General features: G+C 37.3%; 1 protein-coding gene across 2 annotated transcripts in view; it reads left to right on the top strand.

The window, feature by feature from the left end:
- TFEC (transcription factor EC) overlaps window positions 1–23,246 on the top strand; it is a 663,356-nt gene that overhangs the window by 622,005 nt on the left and 18,105 nt on the right. Inside the window, exon 7 of one of the 2 annotated variants that reach the window (XM_081243615.1) lies at window positions 8,144–8,230. The exons of the other annotated variant lie outside the window; for it this stretch is intronic. Within the exon in view, the coding sequence (XP_081099741.1) occupies window positions 8,144–8,230 (87 nt within the window). The remainder of the gene's footprint in view (window positions 1–8,143; window positions 8,231–23,246) is intronic. 2 annotated transcript variants of the gene reach the window in all.

Here is a 23,246-nt window from a genome sequence, read left to right as displayed (position 1 = left end):
TATCATAAGGCTTACATAAAATAACTTAAACTTATAACACCCTATTTTAAATTGATAGCAACTTAACTTCAATAGAATATGTATTCTTTACACTTTTACTTCTTCTCCCCATCACACTTTAGGTTATTGCTATTAAAATTTATACTTTTTTAAAATATTAGGTTATTAATAATAGATTATTCTATTTATTCTATTTCTTAATTTTGTTTAGTTATCTGTCTGTGTTTTCATGTAGGTCACTAAACTTCCTTAAAAGGATTATTCTGAATTCTTTATCTGACAGTTCATAGATCTCCATTTCTTTAGGGTCAGTTATTGGAGTTTAATTAGTTTCCTTTGGTGGTGTCATATTTACCTGATTTTTTATGATCCTTAATTTCTTATGTTGGTATCTGTGCATTTGAGTAATAGTGCTCCTCTTGCAGACTTTACAGGTTTGCTTTGCCAGAGACAGTTCTTCACCAGTCTGCTCAGTTTGGGTTTCTGGGTGTGTCTGCCACGAATGCCTTTGGGCAGGTGGAGCCTGATATTATGATATATTGGGGTGAGGCAACTGTTAGAACTCTGAAGACAGAGATTGGGGGTTGTGCCACTAGCTGAGAGCAGTTGGATAGGACTGTTGGCTTTGTTTCTTACTCAAGTGAGGCTGTGGAATGGGCTCCACAGTTGCCTGAATTCTCTGATACGCTTACTAGATGGTTGGGACTGGATGTAGCAGGTGGGGCTATGAATTAGCTTCCCTGTCCTAGCAGAGAAGTAGGTCAGGGCCCAGGGCCTGTGCAGTTCATTGTAGGAGGCCTGAATAAGGCCTGAGTATGCACTGAATTCCCTGGTCAGGTGAGGTCACTGATTTTGCTCTGCACATAGGGGAAGCCATGGCTGTGCTCTCCGTTCAAGTGCCACTGTATGTGGGACTGTTGAATGGGCTATGCAACTTCCCATGTGTTCTGGTTAGGTTTCCTGGTTGGATGGGCTGAAGGCTGTATTCAATGATGAGCAAGACTATGAATTAGATTCTCTGCCCGGGCACAGTTGCAGAAGCTACTCTAAAACAAGTAAAGCTCTTTGTTGTCTTAACTCAAGCTGACCCACACCCAAGTTCCTTGGCTGAACAGGGCTGCTGGCTTTGCTCTCCAGACTATCAGTTCTGTCTGCCCTTTGCTCAGCTTGAGTGCTGCTGTGCTGCAAAGCTTTCAGGTATTTTTGCTAACCCTTCTGATCAGTTGGGGCCAGAGGAATAGCCTTCCAGACTATTCTCAATTTTCCAAGGAGGTTCTCAGTTTGAGAGAGGCCAAGAGCTACCCTTGGCTATGAATTAATCTTCCTGCTTGTGCATAGCATGGGAAGACCCCATGACCGGCACTGGCTTTGCTCTGTGGGTGTTCTGCTCTGCCTGTCCACCTGCCTCTTGACTCAAGCACCACTGTGCCACACAACTTCCAGGAGTTGTCACTAGCTCTTCTGTTCAGATGGGGCTGGAAGGTACTTTTCACTGTGGGTGGGGCTATGACTCAGCACCTTGCCTGGGTGTGGACAAATGGGCTCTAGGGCTGATAAAACTCCTTTGAGGATCTGAATTAGTCAGATCTGTGCCCCCTCCCCCCAAGTTACCTGGTCAAATTGTACCCCTGATTTGGTTCTGCAGACCAATGATGTCGCTGGTTGGGCTTACTACTCAGGCACTGCAGATATGAACTATCTGCCAAGATCTGTGTGTTGATTGTTGGAAGCCCCTCCCTGCTTCTCTGTCACAGATTCCCAGTGGCTGGGCCCCATAGATTCCTCTGCAATTCCCATAGTGCGAGATCAAAGTAGGGGCTCCCACAGAGCAGCCCACAATGTTGAAGAAGATTGGTTGTCCGCCCTGGGTTCTCTTTTCCCTCCGGACGAACCAGCGGCTCAGAGAAGACCTCTCTGCATAGAGTTGCACTGTCCTAGGGGAGGGTCAATGTGGTCAACGTGTAGCTGCTTCTCTCACCTTCTGATGCAGTCTGCCTTGATCTCTGAGGTTCAGGGGGTATTTCAGCCTCACCCCCATGCTCTAGGTTTCTCTTAGTGGTGTCTTCTTTCTGAATAGATGTTAATTGTTCTCCTCATGATGGCGAGTGAATTCAGGAACTAACTATGTTGCCATCTTGGTGATGTCACTCTGATGCTTACATTTTTTGAAGTTTCTAACACAAGGGCAGTGGGATTGCTCAGGATTTGGTGGCTGTTGCCATATTTTGGTGTTTCTTTCTTCTATGCTTGTCCTCCTGTGACATCAAGGAACATTTCATTAATTCAAAGACCCCAGAAATCATAGCTACCACAGAATAAATCTATGAGAGCATCCATAGATTTAGGACTTGGGGGTTGGAATTAGGAGTAACTAGGTGATTAAAGCTCTCCAAGACAATCAGATATAAAGTTGAATAAGCATTTTATAGCATGGGTCTTTCCAAGATAAAATTCAAATTTGGACTCACAGCACACAGGACTCTTCCACACTTAACCCTTGCTACCCTACCCAGACTTATCATTACACATCTGCATGGTACTCTGTTCTTCAGCCATATGGTTCACTAGTGATTTTCACAGCGGCCAGGTTCTCCTTCCTTATATCCTTTCTTTACCGACTACTCATTCAATCTCCATTTATCTGGATAATTCTGACTGACTCTTCAAAATTCATCTCTGGTTTCTTCTTTCCCTGGGGGTATTCTGTGTGGATTAGGTGCCTATTCTCTGAGTTTTCATAGTAACACCTATATCATGTGGATAAAAATTGCTTTTATCATAGCATTTTTACAGCACATGCTATATTTTAATTATTCCTTGCCTTGTTTTTCTTATCCTCTGTACTCTACAAGAAGTCTAAGTTGAAGGGAAGAGAAAAAAAGGAAGCAAATAATTATACTATTATGTAGAAAGGGCTATGGTATATGTAGAAGTGCAGAAGTGCTGTTCTGCTTCAGAAGTATGTCAAGTAGACTTAGAGGAAAATGGCTAGTGGGGCAATTTAGCCAAGTAAGATAACATGAGCAAAAAATAGGAAACAGCATGAGGTGAGGAGAAAATGAGAGGCAGGTGATGACAAAAGGTCACACTAGGGAAGCAGATAATAGACAAATCACAGAAAGGCTGGTGCTCCATGTTAAGTAATTTCAAATCCTTGAAAGGCTTAAATGTAAGGGCTAGGGCAACATAATCAGATTTGACTTTAATATCACTCTGTCAACTATGTAGAAGAAGCCTGGAGGGAGGGAGCGACCAGTGGGGAGGTTATTTCTATAGTAAAATGAGAGATGATAAGGCCTTATATTAGAACATGTTAGAACTGAGGTATCTGTGAGACCACCACGTGGAGATGCTGGTGACAGCTAGATATCCAAGTTTGTCTTGAGGAGGAATAATCTAGACTGGAAGAAGAGATTTAAGAATTGTCAGCCTATGGGTAGTACTTGAAAATTTGAATGAGGAAGAAAGCTCCTGAAGAACATGAAAACAATGAGGAGAGTAAGAAACCAAGGGTGGGATTGAGGAGATCACCCACATTTAAGGGGTGGTCAGAGGAAAAGGACTGTAAATGTAAAGTAAAAAGATAACTAGTGTGGTGCCACTGAAGGAACCGGTTTAAAGAAGGAGGAAATGACCCACACACTCAAATGTAGTGACTGAGTCTAATAAAATAAGGACTGATAAATATCTATTGAATTTATCAGTCAAGCAGTCAAAGAAAACAGCAACAAAAGGAATTTCAGTAAGATGGTGAGCAAGAACCATTCTACTTTGAATTCAGAGTTAACAGGAAGTAGAGAGGTAGAACTCCTGGGGAGTTAGGGGTGGTTGGGCAGAAAGATAATAGGGTAAAAGCATAGAGAGTCATAATGAAAATTGTTCAGTTGATCTGCCATAGGGGGTCTTGATTGGATCTAAATGGAATATTGCATTTGATGAGTGAGATAATTGAATTTAAAATTTCAGAAATTGAGTGGTATAGACTAGAAGGTGATAGGACCCAGGCATGGCCTAGAGAATAGGTGAAGAGAAGGCTAAATTCAGATTTATGATTTTGAGAGTGGTGAGCTAAAATATTCAAGTACAATTGAATTTATTTTTCATAGATTTCTGACAGCTGTTGCTACAGAGTTTTTTAGGTGCATATGTATTCATGGTCACTTGGTACTATTTTTCCTTTAACATTTGATCTTGAATTTTATATGGTCTAATATTAACATTGCTACTGTTGCTTTCCTTTTGGTCATTTTTGTGGTACATTTTTGCACTTTATTTTCCGCTTTCTCTATTGTTTTATTTTAAACGTGTCCCTTATAGACAAAGTATTACAATACCTTTGAAAAATCCAATTTGAATGATAATTTCTTGGGCACTATTTTAACTCATTTACATTCTTGTAATTACCATTAGGATTTAATACTTACCTTTTTTCACATTTTTTTAATTACTATGCTTTCTGTTTCCTTATTTGCCATCTTTTTTTCTACCCTCTATTGGAAAGGTTAAATTTCTCTCTCTCTCTTTTTGGTTACACCTAACTTAAGACACATAGCTATATTTCTTCTTTATCTATGTCATTGTTTAACAATATCTATGTCATACCTTTAAGTAAAAGTCTATCTGAGTATGGTCTTCTCCTTCTTGTTCTCACCTATCTTTCTGAATTGATATTTTTAGAATGAATACACACACACTCACACACACACATTCTTCTTATTTAGACCACAAACATTTTACTGTTACTTCCTCATTCTTATATTTTGTATTGACTTCATAGTTTTATTTATTATCTGACTAGTGTACTTCCTGAAAGAGTGTTTTCCGAAGGTCTTTTTGTCCTAAAACTTCTGAGTTTTTATGTCTAAGAAAAGCTTTATTTCATGCACATCCTAAAAGGATATTTTATTGGTTATAAATGTCTAGGTTCAAAATTCTTTACCTTTAACACTTCAAATGTTATCCTATTGTTTTCTTGCACCCAGGGTTGTTGAGAAACTTGATTCTTAGTCTTTTGTAGACCTTTACTTATAATCTTTTCCTTTGTCCTTGAGTCTCATTCTTTCCATACCTATTATTTCCATTTTTATTTTAGTCAAAATATTGTGTTCTTCCTTTGTATTTCATCATCTTCATTTATCACTTTGAGGACGCTTATTCTGCTGATTTGTAATTCTTCTTTTGTCTAATCTGTTCATTCTGTTTCATCTGATATAAAATGATGTGTTTGTTGTGATTAATTATGAAGATTCCTGGAAGCTGTGAAGCAAAGTTTTGGGTTAGATTTTAAAGTCAATTTAGAATAATGGAAGAGACACAAACTCCAACAAATTAGGGGAAAAGATAGTCATGTAGGTGGATGACAGAAATGAGGGATAGAAGTGTTAAAGGCAAAAGTAGAGTCTCCAAGGAGGATGAACTTTGACATGTAGGAAAGAAGGGTTTCCTTCTAGAATAGAAGAAACCTGAGTATGTTTATAGGTAAGAGGAAAAAATGAGAGATGCAGGAGACTGAGTAATTTATGATGTAAACTTCCAGAAAGAAAAGGGACAAATGACATGTGTAATTTTTACTGAAACTATCAGAAATACTCCAAAGTAAACCATTTACCATGAATTGTGTTTAGCATCCTCCTTCCCTCAGGTTTTCTTCACATCTGTTCAATACAAATTTGTTGTCCATTTAATGGTGGAGTAGTAATAAGAAAAATGTCATGAAATTAAAATTTGAGTTTGGTAACAATCAATAATATACTTGAAAACTTTCAGAAAGTGGACTAACCAAAAGAAAGGAAACATGTATATTTATTTTCCTAGATCCTGTAGAGATCTCTCAGTGCACATGGAATAACATCTGAAGTCCAGAACAGGGCCTAGAGCCACACTCTGGAATATGGTACCCAATGGCCACGTGTGTGTGTGTGTGTGTGTGTGTGTGTGTGTGTGTGTGTTTAAATTTAATTTTAAATTAATTCAAATTCAATGCAATCTTTAAAAACTGAATGAAATAAAAAATTCAGTTCTTCAGAAACACTGGCTACATTTCAAGTGCTCATAGCCATATGTGTTTAGTTGCTACTGTATTGGACACTGTAGATATAGGACATTCCCATTGTTGCAGAAATTTCTGTTAGATACTACTGGTCCAGAGGATTCTAAGATGTAAGTTCCTTACCTACTTTTCATCTTCAACTCAACCCTCTCTTGCTCTTGCACACTCTTTTCCATTCCCCTTGCCCCCCCCACTCTTTCTCAAACAATCTGAGGTTGTTTCTACATTAAGGTCTGTATTTTTGCTTTCTTTCAAGGACTACCCTTTCCTCATGTTATTTTTTTTATATATAAATTTATTGATTGATTGATTGATTTTGGAGTGTGTTGGGTCTTCGTTTTTGTGTGAGGACTTTCTCTAGTTGCGGTGAGCGGGGGCCACTCTTCATCGTGGTGCGCGGGCCTCTCACTGTCACGGCCTCTCTTGTTGCGGAGCACAGGCTCCAGACGCGCAGGCTCAGTAGTTGTGGCTCACTGGCTTAGTTGCTCCGTGGCATGTGGGATCTTCCCAGACCAGGGCTCGAACCTGTGTCCCCTGCATTAGCAGGCAGATTCTCAACAACTGCGCCACCAGGGAAGCCCTATTAAATTAATATATGAATAGTGTTCCGATTTTTTGGCATATCACCTTTGCGGGTATCTTAGTAAAAGTCTGTGAACATCTGATTCTCTAAGGTCTTCAGAAATCTTGCTTAGAAGATAACATTAACAGAATAATAAAATATTTTTATATATCTCCCAGAGTTTACTTCTGGTTGTTTCTGCACATGTCATGGGAAACTCAGAGTACTACAGTTATATAAATTCCACATTCTTACTATCTTTAACCCTACATCATACTTTAAAATTTCACTAAAGAGAATATAATGGGCGAGAGGAGAACCAGAGCTGTGGGGGGATAGAGGGAGAGAGAAAGAGAGAGAGAGAGAAAGAGACAGAGAGGGAGGGAGGGAGAGAGAGAGAGAGAGGGAGAGAGGGAGGGAGGGAGATGGTATTTTTAAAAGGTAAGCTTTAAAATCCCTTCCAGCTGAAGTACAGAAGGAAAGGAAGGCTATTTTAGAAAGGACCTGAGAAAGAAAGTAAAAAGCTGATTTCAGTTAGGACTATAGAGTCAGATTTCCAGAATTTCAAATTCTGCGTTTGTCACTCATTAGCTGTAAACTCTGGAACAAGTTATCGAACTTCTTTTTCTTTCCTCATCTGTACAATGCAGATAATGATAGTATCTGCTTCATGTGGTTGTTGTGAAGATAAATGAGCTGATGTATGCAAAGCATGTAAAACAGCTCCTGCCACATTTCCTGCATTATCTGTGTTTGTTACTATTTAAGGTGTCCGTGATTATTATTGTTGTTGATAATATTGTAATTATTATTATTAGTGATCATTAAGGGAAAGTTGGATGATACATTTCCATGTAGTTTCTATACATGTGGACTAATTGGCTAAAGTTTGATCACTGATATTTGAATATCTAACTATAAGATGCCATCAAAACTTTTTTTTTTTTTTTTTTTTTTTTTTGCGGTACGCGGGCCTCTCACTGCTGTGGCCTCTCCCGTTGCGGAGCACAGGCTCCGGACGCGCAGGCCCAGTGGCCATGGCTCACGGGCCTAGCTGCTCCGCGGCATGTGGGATCTTCCCGGACCGGGGCACGAACCCACGTCCCCTGCATCGGCAGGCGGACTCTCAACCACTGCGCCACCAGGGAAGCCCCCTATAAAAACATTTTAAAAGAAAAATAAAGTTTGTAGGAAGTCATCTCTCTACAAGCTAAGTATATGAGCTCTGGCTCAAGGTATTCATGATAACCACTCTATTTATGCAGATACTAATTTCCAAAGGACTAACCCAGGGTGATTTGCCCAGCCATCACCTGCCAACTGGGTAAGCTAATGCAAAGAAAAGCAACACAGATCAGAGTGTCAGGATTACTTCATTTTAAGTTCTAAGATATTCTGTGTTTTGATACACATATAATCTAAATATCCTAAAAAAACTTTTAAAGATTCCTAAAATTTTTCTCTCTGAATTCAGACTGACGTGCAACTTTTATCATTATGCACAATATTCTAAATGTATTATATTTTGCTAGATGGAGGACGTTATTGAGGATATAATCGGTATGGAATCAAGTTTTAAAGAGAAAGGAACAGACTCTCCTCTGCTAATGCAAAGAACAGTAAGTGTTTCCAGACCTGAGGAGGTCAATGAGATTAAAATCAATAATACCATATGATGATAAAACAAGAAATTTCATTTGATTAATAAGTGATGTTTTCTTCTGCACTTTTGAAACAGGTACAAGATAGATAAATATTAAAAAATATTTATTGGTGCAGAAAAAAAGATACATAATTTTATTGAGGAAGATAATAGGACGTGTACTATTCTATCTATCTGTCTATCTATCTATCTACTTACCTACCTAATCTCTATAAACACCATCTAATTATATATCTAGTCTGCTATAGCATTTTCTGTGAAATCTTCAGATTTCCATTTGAAGCACAACATATCATAATACCCTCATAAGTTCATGGCTAAATTTTAACTATTTTACCATGACTAACAGCTATCAGATTCAGAGGCTCTACACCTTATAGAGGAAAGAAAAAAATTATAACAACAAAAATATAACTTTACTTCTGAGCCAATAACCAAAGGTTAAAGATGAACTGAAGAAAGGTAGAAGAGCCTCACACTACTTTAAGGCATGTAGACAGATTTCTGTGTTGAAATCACAAATTCCTGGAATAATACGCAGTGAAGAGATATCTTATCTCCTATTTGATTACTGTTGCCTTCTCATTGTTCATTTATTAATCTCTAGAAATGAATCTGTAAAGGGTGTGCAAGCTCTTTCTATACAGTTTGAAGGGTTGTTGCTTTGTTTGTTTATGGTTTTAGACCTTTTAGAAAACATGAGAAAAAATATGAAAGATTGTGATTTAATTGTTATTTTAAACATTTCATTTAAAGAAAGTGAATTCTGACTAGATGCTGTTCATCAGTAAATCAGTGGGCTAAGTTGTATTAATGTTAACAATGGACATTTTAAATTTAAAACTTTAAGAAAAAATTAGACAAAGCATCCCTCTTTTCTTTATTAATTCCCAAATAGACTACAAAAAGGAGAATTATCTCTTTCCTCCTTTTCTCTCGTACAAAGGACCTCCACTTTATAACAAGTCATTAATACCACTATTATCAGACAAAGATCAAATGAGGTTTAAAATCTAGGTTTTTTTTGAAGGTTTTTTGTTTGTTTTTTGCCTGTTTGTTCGTTCGTTTTTTAGAATGAAGTGACAATTCTTTCTACCTCTTCTCTCTTCAGATTTCAAGCAGCATATTTATAGGAAATCTGACTAATTATCTATATAAATATGTTATTAATGCTAAGTTTCCCCACCTAATTCCACAGCATGAGGTTACTATTTTCTTAACTAGTATTCAACCTCTGGGTTTCAGGAAATGATATTAATTTCCTGCAATCTTCTCTTCCTTGTATGTGGTACTTATTTCATTGAAATTGTATATTGAAACATTCTCTTTGTCAAATTATCTTACTTGTTTTGTAGAGGTTGCATAGATTACTTATTCCGTGCAAACTGGTGACAGTGACTATTGGGAATTTGCTTTTGATATACAGAATATAAAAGATAGATACTACTGGCCTATTTGTACTTATATAAAGAAGTATCTGCTGTTGGCCAATCAACAATCATTGATAAATCAAGATCAAGATATGACCCCAAGCAGTTCAAGTGACCAAATATTTATTCAATAGTTATTATATGCAAAGCACAATACGTGCACTAAGGAAACTAAAAGTTGAGTGAGACACAATTCACATACCAAGAGGCCACATGATTATGAGGCAGTGCAGTGAGGCACACCTGAGAGGCAGGGAGGGAAAGAATATGGATCTTGGTATTAACCCAAGTTGTCAGCTAGGTATCGTGCAAGTCACTTCTCTTTATTTCACTTTCTTCTTCTGCATTATGAGAATAATTGAAAATATTTATTGCCAAAGCTATTTTTATATTAAATCTTGGTAGATGGCATATATATATATAATTTTTTAAAATGCTAGTCAGAGAGTTGCCCTGGAGTTTGACTAAAGTAGAAACCATGCGAAATTGAGATATTTTTGGAATGCTTTAGGAAAAGATGATATTTGAGATACAGTTATAAAGAAAGGTTAAGATTTTAAGAGGTAGACATGAAGGCAGCAAAGTATAACAAGTTAAGAGAACAACATAAGAAAAGGCAAGAAGTCAGAAAAAAAAGAATGTATAAGAATAGGTGGTAGAACAGAGATAGGAAATTCTGAAGGATATTTATAGTTCATGTGGATAAAAATAAAGACCTGTTAGATTCAGAGGAATGCTTTGAGTAAGCATTTTAGCTAGTGAACCTTTGGTTGTAGATGATAGAACCTGGCTTATATGGGGCTTAAGTATGAAAGGAATTTGTTGGCTCATGTCATCCACAAATTCCTAAGTAATATTGTATGTGAACATCCCTCCATAACTTTGCCTTTGTTCTGTACTGGCCTTATTCTCAGCTGTTGAGCAGACACTATCACAGCTTATTCCTAGCTATGCACACAATTCTTCCTTGCTAACCCAGTTTTTTTTCAGACATCCACTCCTTCACAAGGAAGAGGAAGTTTCTGATTAATTCAAGCCAACCCTGTTGGCCCCTTTTCCCTTGCCAGAGATTGTTTTAAGAATGAGCTTGTGTTGCAATTCTGGCAGGTTGAGCAGGTTCCTGGGGTCTTCTAGAATTTACTTCAGCCTTTAAAGGAGACCCAAGAAAGAGAAGATTTTGCCTCTCCATGATGTTGTAAGACAATGTGACTTATGTAGTCATTTTATTGCCCAGAAGGTAAATAAACTGAGGAAAAACTAAAGAAACAAAGGGAGAGGAAAATCCAAGCGGAATGCAAAGAAATACTGCTTATATGCCCCTGGAGAATTCTTTACCTATGGATTTCACACATTAAGTAAGATTTTTTTCCTTTATTTTATAAGCTAATTGTGTCAGGATTTTCTGATTGTCATAACCAAATGCATCCTGGTGGATACATTAAATCAAGCTTAAAAACTTGAGAGGAGAGCTTCCTTTCCCACTTAGTTCCAGTTAAATCTTGTGGAGCAATTTCTGTCATATATCTATCTGTCAGCCAATTGTTCTGGGTCTTGGGCCCACCCTAGAGCTGTAAATCAAGCAGCTCCACAAAACAAATTATCTAGGTGAAGAGTGAGAACCAGGAGAGCAGGAGTTGTTACCAAAATAAATGTAAATGAATTCTAGAGAGGCTAAAACAACAGATGCCCATAATGGTAAGCTTCAAAAGTGAGGATATTTATCAATAACAATAATTTTTCTTAATGTCTCACCTTCTATGTCACAGGCACGTTGCTGAGTATTTTAGATATTTTCTCTAGTTCTCACAGAAATTTCAGTCTTAGGGGCAATCTACTGATTGTGCTGTTAGTCACTTTGGGGTTCTTTTGCTGTGACTTTAAGCAGAAAACCTTGAGTGTAGATTTATCCCAGGACCACTGCATATAGGCTTAATTAAAAGTCATGTTCTAACTTCTGTTGGTGGAAAGCTTGGAAGCTGCTAAGGGGTAGCTTGCACCACTTGTGGTGGTCCTTCACATTTCCCCAGATTGAATGGAATAGTTCAAGGTTTTCACAGATCAATTTAGCCCAGGTATTTCTGACCCAGAAATGAATATTGAGTGATTAGTGACTAGACTCAGAATAATTAAGCAGAAGTTACCTCTCAATTTCTATTTGACCAAGAGAGCTAGGCAACTGTCAATTAGTTCTTACTGCAACAATTTTGTAAATTGGACTGAAAAGACCCAAAGTGCAAGAAACATTCAGTGAAATCAGTTGTATTTTCATCAATATCTTAACCTCTCAGTTTCTCAGTCTCCTTCGTGTCAATGGTATTTTTCTCCTTCCTATCCAGCCATCCCTTCACATGATGATATCTTAGATCTTGTTATTATGTATTTCTCTATCCTATAACATTTTTATTTCATACTTTTTGACCATTACATTCTGTTTTTCAGTGCACCTACTCTAATGTTCTTACTTCACCAATTGCTCAAGCTTGTGGAGACTCCAAATCAATTGACTCTACCACTGTTTTCAATAGCTATTATTTCTCACTCATGACATTTTTTTGATATAGAATATGTTTATTATACATAATCTAGGTATATTGAGTATAAAATAACTATCAGTGCAAATAATTACACACACACATTATTAGGGTTAAGCATCAGGTTAGGGTTTTTGTATCTCAAAGACTTGTGTTGTGCGACTTCTCGGTCTGTTTTCCAGATGATCGCCATTCTCAGATACAACGTTTGCAAATCAGTGTCTTCTCACATTCGGTCCACTGCCTCTTTTGTCATGCATATGCTTACCTGTTCTGTTGAAAACCTTTTCAGTCACCTGGAGCCCCAACTGGGTTTATTGTGCTTCTCTTTCCCTTGCTTGAGGACACCAATCCACAAACATGATTGTAAGACTGAGGTCCAAGAACGCAGTACCTATGGGTTTCTTCTAGGCCTGGCCTGGCTTCAGGTTTTACGTTGCAGTAGTCGATTTGGTGTGAGTTTCTTGTTGTAGGTGGCACAAGAAAGGAATCCATTGTGATGCTCGTGCATGGAGCAGTCCTTTTCCCCAACACCATTCATTGCACAGGCTATCGTGTCCCCATGGGACCTTCTCACCTCCTTTGTCAGAGATGAGTAGACACACAAGCGTGGCTTTCTTTCTGGGCTCTCCTTTCTCCTCCATGGATCTATGTGGATGTCTTGTGTGCCTATACCATGATGTCTTGATGATGGCAGGTTGGCAGACTAGTTGGAAATCAGGCGGTGTGGGAAGTCCGAAGTCTGTGCTTCTGTCTGAAGAGCATATTGACACTCTCTAGGTTCTTTTGTGTTTCCAGATGCATTTTGGAATTCTTGGTTGTACTTGTCTGAGAAAATCCATGGGTATTTTGAGAGGAATGGCATTGCATCTCTGGATTGCCCTGGGAGTGTGGAATCATTTCCACAAGACGGACTTTTCTGATCCATGAGCACCACCTATCTTTCCATGTTGCGTGTGTATCGTTTTCATTTTCTTTCATTGGTATGTCTCTCGTCCAGTTTTCTGAGTTACGGGTCTTATAGGTCATGGGTTAGATGGACTCCTAGGTATTTTACCATCATTATAGGTCATTATAGGTCATGGGTTAGATGGACTCCTAGGTTCTTACCGTCATTGTCCACAGTGTTCTCTTCTTCCTTCTTCATTCGGATAGTTTGTTGTGAGTGTACAGAAAGGCAACCGATTTCTGTAGTGTCGATGAAGTTTCTACCCTGCAATCGAACTGAGTTTCCTGACGAGTTTTGTTCTGTTTTGTTCTGTTTTCTTTTGGGGGCGGAGGGGGGCACCTTCAGCATTCTCTGTGCAGAGAATCAGGTCCATTGGACTCTTTCCTCTGCCGTTGGATACCTCTTCTTTCTTTTTTCCATGCCGTTAATATGGTGAGGATTTCCTCCACATTGGAAAATGAAAGCGGCCAGTGTAGAGTTGGGCGTATGCAATAACCGGCCCCCTTCTCCTTCCTCTGTCTCTATCTCTCTGAGACCTCCAGGAAGAGCAGGACAAGCCAGGGCTGCATATAGCTCAGCTCGGTGAGCTGGATCGCTGTTTGTCTGCCCCTCCGTCCAGGGCGTAATTTGCTCTACCATCTGTGGCCGGGGGTGTGGTCGTGCGCGGTTGGGGGTCCCATCAGCCTTTTCCCTCTTTGAACCAATCTTTTCTTCATTATGTGTTGGCAAACTGCAGTCCACCAGATGGGTTGTCTGAGGCCAGCCTTTGGTTCGGGTCGAACACCAGCTTCTGGGGGTCACCCTATGGTGCCCAGCATACAGCCCACCCTGCTCACCTTTGTGCTCCAACTGCTGTACTCTGGGTCCTCCAGCTGACACTGGGGGAAGCGTGGCATGGTGCTCCAGGTCAGTGCCAGCTGTGCTGTGCTCTTTTCAAAGCCCGGGATTGGGTCCCGTGGACCTCTGGGCCCTGGTTCCAGAGAACCCTCCATGGCCACACTCACCCGGAGCCCACACTGGCCCTCGTGGGCAGTGGGGGCAGGGGGAGGGTGGGCTGCCCCGGCCCCTCACTCATGACATTTTGACAATTTCTTCCTTAACCTATTCTTGGTCAAGTACTATAACCATTTCTCTTGTGAACACTCTTAGCATATACCCGTTTTTCTTCATTTTATTCTCCTAACAAAAGCCAAACTGTGATTAAACTTATTTTTCATCTTACTCCACATCTTCACCTGAGTAGCTGAATGGGTAAAATTTTACCACATTGCTCGTAGTACTCACCTCCAATACATCACCAAAATTTCATAGGGGCTTTCACTACTACCAGACAATACTACAGCTATTCCTTGGTGAAAATTCTCATTAATTAAGACAACATTATACTTTCTCTTCTCTTCTCAAATCTCCACCATTCCCCATCCATTCTCCATTTTCTAGCTGATTTCTCTTTCACAACATACTTCAGAGAGAAAATGTATGCTGTCAGATTAGAACTTACTTGTTAGCTTTGCATCACAAATTCTATAAGACCACCTGCATCTGTTTTGATTTTCTCTGCCATCCCTTCTGTTAGAATAGAATTGTCCCAGCTCATAATCTGAAGCCAGCCCAACTACTTGTGTCCTAGCTCTCACAAATTCTTACCTTCTCAAGCACTTTCCCTCTCTAAATAGCAACTCCTCCTATATCATCAGTCTATTCTGATGTATTGAATTATAAATATCAGCATTACACTTGTCTTTACTAAGATTCCCCCAAAATAAAACCAAATCAAACAACTCCCTTTGAATGCAATTCCTCTCCAGCAACCACACCATTTCCTGACTCCCTACCCCTCAAAACTCTCTCTGCTTCCATTTCCTTACCTCCCATTCTCTACTCTCCAATACAGCTGTTGCCCTTACAATTCTAAAAGAGCTCTTAAAACCAACCAATACCAAAGCCAATAGTAAATTCTCCATTCTCACCAGGCTTGGTTTCTCTGTGGCAGTAGCCATGGTTGACCACTCCCTCCTTCTTGAAGTATTATCTGGGATTCTGTAGCACCATATTTTTTTGGCTTTTCACCCACCTTACTGGTTCTTTCTCTTCTAATAGACATCTACATGCTAAAGTTCTCCCAGGCTTAGACTTCAGTCCTCTTTTCTCACATATCTATGCATTCTGTTGGTGATCTCAACCCTTCTCCAGCCTAGCTGTCTCCCCTAATGCTAGATTCGTATGTCCTACTGCTACCCTAACATGATTTGTGCTTCCAACAGACATCTCAAACCTAATCTGACTGAAAAGAAGTTTTTGTCCCCCTCCTTATCCATCTAGAACCAACACCCTCCAAAATAAGTAATTCTTCTTCTCTCTCTTACTTCCACACAACCACATTTATCAGTATGTCCTCCTACTCAGCATCCCAGATTTCCTGAATCTCACAGCTTATCAGCTCCTCTACTAAAACCCTTTTCCAGGCTATGATCATCTCTCACTTGAATTTCAGAACTAACCTCTCTGCTACTTCTTTCCCCCTTAGAGCTGTTGATCACACAGCAGCCAGAATGATCTTCACAAAGCAAAAATCAGATCCTGTTTCTCTGATTGCTGAGCATTCTGTTAACTTCCTGAAATCCTCAGAATATAACCAAGACACTTTACCATAGTCAGCACTTCCCTTTAACTTTAGGTTCTGGTCTTGATAGCCTTCTTCCTACTCCTTGAATATGACATGCATATTATCATGTTAGGACCATTGAATTTCCTTTTTTGAGCTTGGAATGATTTTGTCCCACATCTTTGCATGACAATCTCTTTATGCCTCAGATCTTTAGTCAATATCAACTTGTCAGAGAGGTCTTCCACAATCACCCTATTTGGAAGACCCCATCCCACACTTCCTAAATCAATATCTTATTTAATTTCCTGGGACACTTAGGATTAGAGTTACAAAAATTATCTTGTTTTTAATTTTATTTACCTATTTATTGTGTGCTCCCACCCTTAAAATATAAACTCCTGGAAGCTGGTGATCTTGTCTGTCTTGTTCACTGCTGTGTCCCTAAAGCCTAAAAGAGTGACCTGTTCATTATTTTATTCTCAGCACCCAGCACAAATGTCTAGCACACCATAGGTGCTCAGCAAATGCATATGAAATAAATACTTTAACATTCACACACAATATTTTAAAAAATTGTTCCCATTATACATTACCATTTAGGAAATTTTTTAATGGCTAAAATCAGGAGCAATAAGGATAACAACAATAATAATAGCTACTATGCCTTGGGTACTTGCTATGTGACAAGGATTGTGCAAAACACTTTTCATGAAAATTTAATCACCACAACAAACATATGAGATAGAGACTATTATTACAGATTATCATTTTACAAATGAGGAAAGAGGCTTAGAGAAGTTCAGTAACTCACTCAAGTTCATATAGTTAGTGAATGGCAGGAGAGGGGTTTGAATCCAATCCTGTATGACACCAAATGCAACAATCTTACCCACTCTGCTGTGCTAGCAGCCTCAGAAGGAAACCATTTCATAGAATTGTAGAATCTTAGAATCTGAAGGGACCTTAGCCTGATCCGATCCGCTGTTACATTCCAGCCAAAGGATTGTTTAGCCTCTGAGTTTAAATCTGTCTCCCTATAATTTCTACCCTTTAGTCTTAGTTTCACCTCTCCCTTTCAGAGATATGGTTGTGCACAGTAACTCATTTCTTTTATCATAGATGGGTATTTTTCAATCAAGTGTTTGTAAATGCTGGTGGCATTTGACAATCTCAGTATACTGTTATAGTTCAAGACTATTTCAGAGACAAGGTTTGAGTAAATATTAACAACCCCCTGTGCTTGGTTGGAACTTGAAAGGACTGCATAACACCAACAAGCAAGCTTTTGTCAATCACAATCTGGAGCAGATTAGACTTAAAGTCCAAGGAAGAACCAAAGTTCACCTTAGAAGTTTCTGCACAGCTCTCCCAGTTATTGCTTGCAAGTGTAAGGAAAAGAAAATGATGAAGGAGAAAGAGAAAACCATTGCTATTGTGAAGGTTATAGACACTTCAAAGTTAAAACTGGTGAGCAAGTGCATTTTGGAATTCTTTCAATGTTTGGAGATGAAACCACCTTAAATACTGAATTTAAACTTTATAAACTAATAGTCAATAAAATAAGGTATGTAGAAGTTGAGCATTGAAAAGTGTAACATATAATCTCCTGTACTGACAAGCTTGTTTACTTACAAGATAGTTTTTAATGCTTTGGCTACAGTAAAAATATTTTTATAGTCTATTTAGTTTAAAAAATTGTTAAAAATAATGTTATATTGTGACCTTTTTATCAAAAAGTGAAGGTTCTACTAATTATTTGTTGCAGCGTTTACATTTGGTACTAAACAGATTATATATATATAAAGTGTATGATGCAAAAGCATTTATTATGTTACCATTCTCTGTTTTGTATTTTATCTTTTCTATTTGCTTTATGAACCAGCTGGTCAAGGACAGGAATCTCCCACTCCCACCCAACAGATTATTTTTATTCACTTATAATAGAATGAAAAAAAAAAACTCAGTGGGATTTCTCTTTTCAATGTTTATCATTCAAACCTCATAGCCCCGCTTCAGCAAATAAAATAAAGTTAGGGGGAGATCAATTGTACATGTCCTAAAACTGGAAAAATCTAGTTTACTATGTTTAAAGGTAAACTAGAGGAAAGAATAAATACACAAAAGGAAAGAAAATATTCTCTTAAATGCCAGTTTTTATGTAGGCTTACATTGTGTGATATATGCTCTCCTACAGTGTTCACTCTTTATTCCTAAAGTTTATCTTCTTTCTATGCCTACAATTCTAATAGTCTCAAGCTCAATTTTGCCATTTTGCATTCACAGTAAATGTCTTCAGAGAAAAGCAAAATAGAGGATCCAAACAACTCAAAATCCCCTCACTTTCCCATGAAACTCACACTAAATATTTGATATAGATATAGACATATAGATATCACACATATACATCTATGTATGGGTTTAGAAGTTTTTCTTCTTTTAGTCTCTATACTGAAAAATTGTCTGGAAATATATGTATATATATACATGATTTTACTTCCTTTTTTGTATTTATAATGAGATTATCTGGTAGATAGATACATCACACACACACCACACACACCCATATATAATATACATAATACATATATGCATATTATATGTATGTATTCATATACACAAATGCACATGTATGTATCTCCAGGAAATTCTCAGGGTTTTACATAATCAGTTTTCAGAAACATGATGAGTGTTCCTGGGTACTATAGTACCCTCTCTCTTGCTGAGTGAATATAAATGAAGAGGGGTAAAACAATAAAAATGAATTAAATTATTGAATTTGTGGTCAAGTTTCCTCATACTATAGCATTTTGGTGAAGAAAAAAATTAAGCCAGGTTGCCCTAGGGAGAGTGTTGGAGATGGTTTGGACCTTAAGTTGAGCCTGAGAGAGTAGGTTGTAGTTTGATACTTAAAGAAAACGTGAGGACATTTGAGGTGCAGAAAATAGCAGTGGGAAAGAATAAAACTGAGAAAAATATTCTCCAATGGCCTCCAACTTTTTTGAGTTTTCAAAACACTTCTTACTATTAAAAGTGTTAAGGCAGGAGCCCTTCCACAATAGGATAGGTAGTAAAGAATCCAGCCTCTGTGTTAGACGGACCTAGGTTTTAATCTCAAGTCTTTTATTTATTACAACTGTATGATCTTGAGATAACCACTTAATTTTTCAGAGTTTTAATTATTTATATTTAAAATGGGAACTATGAGACTTCACTCACAAAGTTATTATAAAGATTACCTGAGAAGCTGTTATTTGTTATTACTATGAAACATGCTTATCTGAATATCTGGCATATAATAAATACTCAACTATCTATGATGTTGCATATATATATTATGATATTGCTTGTATTTTATTATCTTTTAAAAATTCTCCATATGCGGATTCATAGGTTCTGTTTGGCAACATTCTATCCTCTTGCCTCTTCCCTCCCACTGGAGTGGGAGATCTATTTTTACAAGCTGTGACATAGTCTACATATGTGTATATGGTGATGAGAAATCTTTCAGAACTTGAGAGTAGTGGGAAATAATGTTGACCAGATAATGTGGGGCCATTTAATGAGATTTTGAAAGCTGGGCACAAGGGTTTGAACTTAATATATGAGTTAAAGGGGAGAGGTTTAAATTTTAGGTTTTTGAGCTGGGAGAGATCAGAAAAAAGTTTTATTTTTTAAAACATGAGTTGGTTTGAGAGGAACAGTTGGAAACTAACTGAGAAGGATGGAGGGCTACTAGAGCAAGGGACATAACTTAAGCTGAAGGCCCTGAGGATCTTGAGATACGAGGATAGGGAAGAAAATTTAAACTGACCAATGATTTAAAAGAAAAAAATGTCATAACTGGGTAATAGATTGGACCTAGTACATGGAGAGGGAAGAGGCCAAAACAGTCAGAAAAAACTTATGTGGAATTTAGGTCAGATCATTTATGCTGCCCTTTACTGTATTTGGCCTGAGAGTAAAAGGTTATATGAATATTTATACAATAATTTTGGACCCAGATTTTATTTTCTCATAGGGAAGCACTGATTTTAAACAGAGGCAAAGCTATATTTTTCTATTATTGAAAGTTATTGTCCTCTCACAAACTAAGAATTTTATAATAAATGGGATTGAATTTTATCAGATACTTTTTTTAAATCTATTGAGATGATCATAGAGTTTCTTTTTCTCTTTTAACGTCATAAAATATATTTATGGGAAATCCAACTTGATTATGGTAAGTTACCTTGTTTATATGCTCTTGAATTCAAATTACTAATAATATTTTGCTTAAGATTTATAGAATGAATGAAATGGGTCTATAATATTTGTTTCTCATAATGTTTTCATATGGTTTCAGTCTCAATGAATTGGAACATATTCTCTCTTGTCTCTATTGTCTGGAAATGTTTGTACAAAATTGAGATGGTATGTTTCTTGAAAATGTGACAGTTTTGCCCATAAAACTGTTTAGTCCAGATATTTTCTTGTGTAATATGTTTAAAGCTTGTTTTGATTTCTTCAGTAATCATATGACTATTCAAGGCTATTAATTACTTGTGTAGTAAGTTCTACCAAATAATACTTTTCTAGAAATTTATGTATTTTTCCTAAGCATTCACAGTCATTGGAAAATTATTATAGGTAATCTCTGTTATTATCTTTTTTATTGTGGTAAAACATGTATAACATAAAATTTGCTATTATAAACATTTTAAAGTGTACAATTCAGTGGCATAACATAGATTCACAATGTTATGCAACCATTACCACTATACATTCCCAGAGCTTTTTCATTCTTCCAAACAGAAACCGTGAACCCATTAAACAATAACTCCCCATTTTCCCTTACCTCCAGCCCTTAGTAACCTCTATTCTCCTTTCTTCCTGCATAAATTTGCCTATTCTAGGTACCTCATGTAAGTGGAATCATACAATATTTGTCCTTTTCTATCGGCTTATTTCACTTAGCATAACGTTTTCAAGATTCATACATGTTGTAACATATATCCGTACTTCATTGCCTTTTATGGCTGAATAATATTCCATTATATGTATATATCATGTTTTATTTATCCATTCATCTATTGATGGACATTTGGATTGTTTCTATCCTTTGGCTCTTTAATGCTTCTATGGACATTGGTGTGCAAATATCTGTTTGAGTATCTGCTTTCAACTCTTACTGGTATATACCTAGAGGTGAGAAATTGTTGGTCATATGCTAATTTTATATTTAACTTTTGAAGAACTGTCATACTGTTTTCCACGGTGGCTGCATCATTTCACATTCTCAGTGGCAATGAACAAGGGTAACATTTTTTCCATAGCTTCACCAACATGTTTTCCCTTCTTTCTTTCTTTTTTTTTTTTTTTTTGCGGTACACGGGCCTCTCACTGTTGTGGCCTCTCCCCTTGCGGAGCACAGGCTCCGGACGCGCAGGCTCAGCGGCCATGGCTCACGGGCCTAGCTCTCCACGGCATGTGGGATCTTCCCAGACCAGGGCACGAACCCATGTCCCCTGCATCGGCAGGCGGACCCTCAACTGCTGCGCCACCAGGGAAGCCCTCCTTTCTTTTAATAATAGTCATCTTAATGAGTGTGAAGTTGTAAAACATTGTGGTATTGATTTATATTTCCCTAATGACTAATGATGTTGAGTATCTTTCAATGTCCTTATTGGTCATTTGTGTATCTTTTTCAGAGAAACGTCTATTCAAGTTCTTTGCTCATTTTTTAAATTGGATTGTTTTTCTTGTTGTTTTTGTGAGTCATAGGAGTTTATTTTATGGAGTCTAGATATTAATCTCTGAACAGATATGTGATTTGCAAGTAATTTCTCCCATTTTGTGAGTTGTCCTTTCACTCTCTTGATAGTGTCCTTTGATGTACAAAAGTTTTAAATTTTGATGAAGTCCAATTTATCTGTTTTGGTTGTTGTTGTTGCCTGTAATTTTGGTATCATATACAAAAAATCATCACCAAACCCAATATCATGAAGATTTTCCCTCATCTTTTCTTCTAGGAGTGTTATAGCCTTAACTTTTATGTTTAAGTCATTGATCCATTTTGAGAAATTTTTGTTTATGGTGTAAGAATCCAACCTCACCTTTTGCATGTGGCTATCTACTTTCTCAAGATCGTTTGTTGAAAAAGCTGTCTTGGTCTTGGCACTCTTATCAAAAATCATTTGACCATATATTTGAGGACTAATTTCTGGGCTCTCTATTCCACTCTCTATGTCTGTCTTCATGTCAGTACCACACTGTTTTGATTATTGTTGCTTTATAGTGAGCTTTGAAATATGGAAATTTGAGTCCTCCAACTTTGTTCTCTTTCAAAATTGTTTTTGCTATTCAGGGTCCCTTGAGATTCCATATGAGTTTTAATATGGGTTTTTCTATTTCTGCAAAAACCACTGTTAGGATTTTAATAGGGTTTGGATTGCATCTGTAGATTGCTCTGGGTAGAACTGTCATCTTAACAATATTAAGTCTTCTCGTCAAAAAACATGGGATATCTTTCCATTTATTTATATCTTCTTTAATTTCTTTAAGCAATGTTTTTTTAGTTTTCAGTGTCTAAGTCTTTTCCTCCTTGGGTAAATTTATTCCCAAATATTTTATTCTTTTTAATGTTATTGTAAATGGAATTGACTTCTTAATATCCTTTTCAGATTGTTCTTTGTTAGTGTGTAAAGATGCGACATATTTTTGCATGTTGATTTTGTACCCTGCAACTTTGTTGAATTCAGTTATTAGCTTTCATACTTGTGTGTGTGTGTGTGTCTGTGTGTGTGTGTGTAGCCTCATGATTTTCTAAATATAGGATCATATCATCTGTGAACAAAATCATTTTACTTACTCTTTTCCAGTTTGGATGACTTTCTTTTCCATGCCTAATTGCTCTGGCTAGGACTTCCAACACTATGTTAAAAAGAAGTGACGAACGAAAGTGGGTGGTATCCCAGTCTTGTCTGTTCCTGATCCTTGAGGAAAAAAACTTATAAATTTCAACTTGTACTGTGGTTATATCCTCCTTTCATTTAAGATATCATTTGTTTAGTCTTCATTCTTTTTAATCAGTCTTGTAAGAGGCATGTCAAGTTTGTTAACTGAAAAAACAAAACAAAACTTGTCTTTTGCATTGTTTTGTTTTTCACTGATTTATGATCTTATATTACTATCTGTTCTACTTGCTTTGGGTTTATTTGGTTATTCTTCTAACTTTTGAGAAATTTACTTAGTTTATCAAATTTCAAATTTTTATCTATTTTTTCTCATATTTAAGGGTATAAATTTCCTTCAAAGCATTACTTTGCCATATTCCAGAAGTTTCTTTATGTGAGTTTTCAGTATCTTTCATTTGTTTTTAAATTACATTAAGATTTGGTCTTTACTCTTGAGTCACTTAAGAATTTCTAAATATATAGGAAATCAAGGACTCTGTGAAATGTTTGAAGTTTTTTTTT

This window comes from Mesoplodon bidens, assembly GCF_964165515.1.
Source record: "Mesoplodon bidens genome assembly, chromosome: 9".
Taxonomy (NCBI): Eukaryota; Metazoa; Chordata; class Mammalia; order Artiodactyla; family Ziphiidae; genus Mesoplodon; species Mesoplodon bidens.
Note: the sequence above shows the minus strand (reverse complement) of the source record. Positions and strands in the feature narration are given on the sequence as shown.